Source organism: Diceros bicornis, chromosome 1 (assembly GCF_020826845.1).
Source record: "Diceros bicornis minor isolate mBicDic1 chromosome 1, mDicBic1.mat.cur, whole genome shotgun sequence".
Taxonomy (NCBI): domain Eukaryota; kingdom Metazoa; phylum Chordata; class Mammalia; order Perissodactyla; family Rhinocerotidae; genus Diceros; species Diceros bicornis.
The window spans coordinates 68,752,900-68,759,772 of record NC_080740.1 but is presented as its reverse complement, the minus strand read 5'-3'; the positions used below and the strand labels follow the sequence as shown (position 1 = coordinate 68,759,772).

At 44.0% G+C, this 6,873-nt stretch overlaps 1 protein-coding gene across 2 annotated transcripts in view; it reads left to right on the top strand.

Moving 5' to 3' along the window:
- The first annotated feature begins 788 nt into the window (after positions 1-788).
- GLRA1 (glycine receptor alpha 1) overlaps positions 789-6,873 on the top strand; it is a 73,692-nt gene continuing 67,607 nt past the window's right edge. For both annotated transcript variants that reach the window (XM_058544741.1, XM_058544692.1), the window contains exon 1: positions 789-844. In XM_058544741.1, coding sequence (XP_058400724.1) covers positions 789-844 — 56 coding nt within the window. The remainder of the gene's footprint in view (positions 845-6,873) is intronic.

The window sequence follows — 6,873 nt, the reverse complement described above, 5'->3', positions numbered from 1 at the left end:
AAACCGAGATGCATCTGAAGCCTTGGGATCCTGAGCCCCGCGGGGTCGCCATGGACCCGGGCAGCCCCTGAAACTTGCCCTGAGCTCTCTCACGCCTGCAACCCCAAGCAATGGGACACCTTTCCTGCAGAGATCATAACTTATTCGGAGGGGACCAGAGAACAGGGATCGCAAGGCAACAGCAGACCGACAAGCAGGCAGGGGAACGAGATTCCGGGACTCGGTCGCGATGCGCCAACCTGGCACACTCTCCGGGATTTAACTGAAGGCAGCCTCGTCAACCGCTTCCCCTGGCCCCTAAGCCCCTCAGGCCAGCCTAGGGGCATAAAGCCCTGCTCTCTCTACCCAAGATGCTCTCTCAATCTAACCGTCCGTGGCTGCCGCTCTGATCTCCACAGAAGATTTTTTTTCTTGTACGGAGCTGGCCGTTTAAACAGAAAAACAGGGGTAAAAAAGAAAATATACCCACCCCCAAACGTGCCTCCCCAGCGCCGCAGGGAGCCAACAGACACGCTGGAGTTTAACAAACAGCAATACTCTTCGCGCTCCTGAAAAGCAGGGCTGGACGCTCTCCGTGGTGCTGAAACGCTTCGCTGCTGCCGCTGTCCGTGGTACCTTCAGCCTCTTCGCTTCAATTTCCCCTGGGGCTCTCCCTCCGCTCCCCTGTTCCCCACCTCCCCTTAGCATCTGGATTATTTTTTCAATAGCGCTCGCTGGTTTTGTAAGTACCAATTTGAAACATCTTTGCCCCCATAACTCGCGGACTACAAAGCACAAGGACCTGAAAAATGTACAGCTTCAATACTCTTCGACTCTATCTTTGGGAGACCATTGTATTCTTCAGGTATGCAATTTTCTACTGACCACACCGCTCTGACGGAAATGGGGGAATGAAGCACGGAGGCTGACTCTGTCCGTGATCCCCTCATTTGGGGGGTGGGGGATGCTGTATACCTCTGCAATCGGGTCATTCCATCCCACCCCCACCCCCCACCCTGCCCGCAGGGTGTCTGGCTATTGCGTGGAGGTCTGAGACAGTCGTTGCTGTGGCAGCTGTTTGCCTGTTTCTTGTGATTTGCTTGTCCTTCCGCCTGCTACACCCCCGACCCATCACTGGCCCCCAGCCCCCCTGCATATTGGCTCTTACTCGGCTGAGGACTTTAAGGGGAAGCTTTAGGAGTTACTCAGTTTAATTAGGACTGCATTCTCTCTAACCGCAGTGCCGAAAACCTCAGCTCCCCTGTCTGGGAGCCAAGTGACAACTAGCGGTGACGGGGGAGGTTGCACTCGAACTCGCTGGACACAGAGCATTTCATTTTCTCTCTTTTTTTGTTGTTGTTTTCTTTTTCTGCCGGGTAGGGGGGGTGGTGAGGGTGTTGCTGAGGCTTAGTGCTTGGAAACAATAGTGTTATGACCTCAGTTTGTAAAGCCCTGAACCTAGGTGCAGAGTAGATCTGTTTAGGAAGAGATTCTGGGAAACATTTCCCTTTTGAAACTTTGACTCCCTCCTCTCTGCCACTCACCTTTCCAAACTCTACTTTGTTAGCTGCAGATAGATCCTGAACTGATGGACAATTCTTGTTTGTTTTATTTCTTAACTTATGTCTATCCCTGACTTAATAGCTGTTAAGTTGTCTCCCGGGTTAAAATTTTTTGTCTACAGGTTTAGCATTTTTATGTTAGTACAAGTGAAAAGTGAAAAATCACCTCTCAGGAAGCATTAAAATAGATAGTCCTTTTGTAAGGGGGTGAATCATGCCATCTTCAGAGGTGTTTATGATAAATTTCATTTATACGAATTGAAAAAAATTATTCTTCTTCTATGACCTGCAGGGATCATTAATCTTCCTCGTTTTAGATGCCTGCGTCTTACGTTTTACCATGGCGTTGGATTAATAGTCATTTGAAAAACGGACTCCAGGTTGTTTTAAAAACAACTAACCACCAAATATTATTCTGTCCTACCATAAACCAGCAAATAATTCTTGATTTTTTTTACACTGTAGAGAGCTTTGCATATGAATTGTTGGTTTGAATAATCCATTGGTTTGTTTATTAAACGAATGACACCTCTCCCAGATTGTAAGAGTCTATATGTAAGCCTCTCCACGTCTTTCTCTTCAGATAAAGACCCCCTTCCTTCTCTGAGATACTCAATGCTAACGCTTCTAATCTCTAGTTCAAATAATTCTTTGATAGGCCACAATCCTGCCCACAGCTCAGAATGCAAATAGTCAGGGAGTCAGATAGAATTTTAAAAGTCCAACAATCCAGGGCCTTGTGAAATGTAGCTACTTTATGAGGGAAAGGGCAGGAAGTATCCTCTTAACTTAACAATATCAAATCCTTTCTCCCCTACATACATAACAAAATTGTAAAATGCTGTGGAGGTGGGGTACTTGGTAACATTTGTATGCAAATTGATTCTCTGTTTGGCTTACCGAGAGAGAACTGAACCAGAAAGATTAAAGACCAAATTAATAGGACCAAGCACATCACCCTCCCAACTCCTTTTTTCTTGATAAACGTATGTAATGCTTGATTTTCTTCTCCCAGACATTGTCTTTCACAAAAGGGAGACATGGTCTAACAGGTTTGCATTGTAATCATTTTGATAAGGTTATGAATCCACTGGGTTAATTCTTCAAGTAAACTGGTGGTGGCCTATCAGGAAGCATCACTCTATATCTCCTTCCCTTATGTGTGTCGGGACTTACATGAGCTACAATGGATATGGGATAGAATTCCATGTGTTTACAAGGAAGAAGAGTCGTGACTATGGAGAGCTAGAAAGGAATTGGTACCACTGCACTTTCAAAATATAGGAACGGCTACATCATTTGAGGAGTAAATGTTGTCTCAGAAATGTCCCATAACATAAAATAATAAAAATAAGAGTTGCACTCAGAAATATCCTCAGCAATTTTCCAGGCAGATGAAAAAAAAAAGGTCATAAGGAGGGAAAGTATTGCCTTTGTCTAATTGGTATTCTCATTTCTAACTCTCTCATTTTTTAAAAATTTTAGGTGAAAATACAGAAGTATTAAAGTCTAGGGGCTCGTTAGAACGTATGCAGGGGTAAATGGAGGCTGGTATAGCAGTTCCTGGTGAATAACCCCTTGTCCCCCAAGGGACAGGCACTGTATTGGAATGAGCCAATCCAGTCATCTCAGGCAGCCAAGGTACTCCTTAGATTAAATGATGCCAGCTGTTCACCTTGTTGGGTAAATCTGGGGGCTAGAAAAGGAAAGGCTCTCGATAACAGAAGTGTTGCTGCATCAGCGTGTAACCAGCAAAATGGCAATAATGAGAGCAAAACAAACAAAACAACAATCGAAGTGAATGAGGCAGAAATCTCATATGGTGCCACCACAGAGAATGACGACTCGAGGTCTTAGCAAGAGCTGAGGGGGAGAGAAACATAGGGTACTGGGAGACACAGCATTGCAGTGCTCATCAGCTGTGTCCCCATAAGTAAAATGAGGTGATTTGGCTGAAGTTTCTGCTCTGATATTTTAAAACCCTAAAATTCTAAAATTCCATGAGTGACTTTTCTCGGATTCAACAACCTAAATTTTGTCTCTTTATTTTCAATTGGGGATGGGGCTTTATATCCAGACCAGTCAAAAATAATAGGCAAAGATGATAGGTTTTTTATGATAGAAATACATTCCTTTGAAACCTCCTTTCAAGCCAAAGGGAACCTGCTTTGATTCCCAGAGCCCTTAGAGTGGCTTATGGCTGGGAAGGGCCCAGAGTGACCCCCAAATTTACTCACCTTCTGAGTAACTCAAATAGACCCATGGTGCATAACCACGCTGCTCAATCTTGGCACTATTGACTTTTGAGCTGGATAATTCTTTGTTATGAGGGCTGTCCTGTGCATTGTAAGATGTTTACCAGTATGCTTAGCACCAGGAGCACCCCTTCCCCAAGTCATAACAATCAAAAATGTCTCCAGACACTGCCAAAAATCCTGGGGGGTGAGCAAAATTGCCTGCAGTTGAGAACCACTGGTATAGAATGACCAAATATTTAATCTGCTGCTCTGACGTACTAATTATAATGAGGAGAAATATCTAGTTTCCTTGAGAAAATGCCCCTCACGAAACACACAAAGCACCCCAATGAAGTAAAAATGGACCTAGCTTGTGCTTGAGAAGGGAATAAACGCAGAGGAGATAAACCAAGTCTAAACCATGAGTGGTTTTCCCAAAAGATGAGCAGCTTTCCTCTATGTGCCACTTCCATCTCCCATCCCAGTAGATGCTTCCTTGCACAGGGTTTTGTACTGAATATGGCACTCACTCGCTAAGAAAGGTCACCAAAACCTTGAAGGAGAAATGTTTCTATTCACTCTAGGGTCAAAGGGAACATAGCAAATAGGTTGTTTTATATCTCAGTCCTGAAAAACCACTCAGTTGAAAGCTTTCCTTTGAGGTGGCCCCTCTGGTTCCCCGGTCTCCAAGCTTACCAAGAGGGGCAGAGGACCACTTGGATCTTTTCCTCCTGGTAGCATAGCTGTGTTCTCCCTCAAATCTTACCCGCTGCATTTGGGGCACTGCGGAAAGTGTCTAGGAGCTTCTGAAACGGGCCAAGGACTTTTTCCTAAAGAAAGAAGCCCCTCGGGCAGTTTGCTTTAGGACCAATCAAAATATCAGTCTACCCTCTTTTGGGGGCTTAGGAACCTTGAGAAAGAGAAAAGAAAACATCACGTCTTTTGTTCCCGAGGGACAGCTTAGACAAGGACCCTGGGCTGGTGAATGGAGTTATGAATCAGCATGTTGCTTCGGCATATTTGCAAAACTGGTAGTGATCTACCAGGATATTTAGGGAATTTATTTTTGAGACCATCTTATAAAAGAGGTTGCAACTATATGGTGCATTGGAAAGAGCAGGTAGGAAGAGAGCCCCCTTCTAGAGTCAGCTCTGCTCCCATCCTGCAGCATGGCTTCGACAAGTCTCTTTCCCTTGCAGAGACTCAGATTTCTTATCAATCAACTCAAGTAACTGATTCCTATACCTCTAAGTTCCCTTCAGTCTCGGATAAGGTCTTTATGAAAGACAGGGGCCCGTACCCACAAAGGCTCGGGATGAATTTGCTTCAGTGCTGACACAGCCTTCACTTCTTCACCAGGCATTTATTTATCACGTGTTTATGTGTCCAGTCCAAAACCAGGCACTCTGCAGGGGAGACACAGGTAGCAGATGCCACAGTCCCTGTCCTTGCAGAAAGGGGAGACACTGCTCCCTTTAAAGCTACATTAAAAACCTTTTTCCTTCTTCAGAGGGCCCACAGAGCTCCCCTCCAGACAGCCTGTGTGCACATCCTGCGACAGCATTGCATTTATGTGGGTGTCATTAACTTTATTTCCTTCATCAGCTGGCAGAAGCCAGAATGATTTTTAAGATGGATGGCACTGTCTTCCGCCTGGCCATCTTGACGCCATTCTGTAGGTTTTCTGCTGCTTTAGACAAAGTGGTCTTGGCCCAAAGGGCAGGAGACCTGGGATCCAGAATTTAGCTAGTGGCATGACCTTGAGAGGGTTCCATAACCTTTCTGGCCCTCAGTTTCCCCAGCTGTGAAATGAAGGGAATTCACAAACCACTCGCTCTAAAGTCATTTTTAGCTGTGCCAGTCAAGGGCTATCTTCTCCCAATCTCCTCCATGATAGGAAAGAGTTGGTTACAACTATTGCAGCATATTTCAATTATGACAACAAATAGCAACATTAAACTATATTCAGGCTCAAAGGTCTGAAAGAATTGAGGACCTCCCTCAGCAACTTCACTCGCTGAAGAGTTATCCCAACCTGGATACAATTATTGATAGATTCCATAAATATGTCAGTTTCCCCAGGAAATGCCTCATAAGAGGAGAAAACATGATGCCTGATCCCTATCCTCATAGATATGAACAGTGGCATGAAAAAGAGACCAAAGGTTTCTATACTTTTACTAGTGACTCTGTTTGGTTTTTTCCTCCCCCATACAGGCTATGTTTTAAAAAATTTGTTTACCAAACTCCATTCATCATTAACTTTATTTTCCCCATCTTTATGAATCAAACACATACACAACTGCCAGAAATACTGAACGTCATGGGATAAGCAATGTAGCCACACTGAGTTGACCTAAGAAAAAGCAAAAGTAAAGACATGTGATGCTTTTTAGTTAGTCCAGAGCCTTGTCAGAAGTAAATATGCAATTTGTTAGAGTCTTTGAAACATTTAAAGTGGATTCTGAGTTCTCATTACTATTTCACAAACCCCCTAGGTACCCAGGGACCCCATTTGGGAAACATTAGATTTGATTTATTCTATATAGCTCCAAGAGAAGAACTGGAGGAAACAGATAATTTTTTTAATGTACACACAAATTCTTATGTACATTAAATTCAATGTAATTCAGAACTTTCTGGCAGATCTTTCATGTGGTACAATTGGCTGCCTCAGTGGTAGTGAGGGTCCCTGTCAGCGGAGGCGTGCAAGCAGAGACTGAAAATCCACCTCCCAGGAGCGATGTAGAAGAAATTCAAGCTGCTCTTGTGGATTGCAATTTGTAATTTGCTGCAGAAACGTAAATGAAATGCAGGTCAGAGACAAATCTTCACGATACTTCTGTCTCCTCCTTTCCTGAGTCCCAGATTGCCATCTGATCTATGTAAGCTCTCTGAGTCATGCCATAAACACACACTCTTTTCTTTCCTTAAAATGGATTAGATAATGAATAAATTGGGCAATACACATACACACAATGTGACAAAGGATTATTAATAGGAAATCACCTTGGTTATGTAAGAGCCTGGTTTTAAGATGTGGGAAGGACCTCAGAATAAGAGAATGTCAGAGCCAGAAGGACCACTAGAAAATG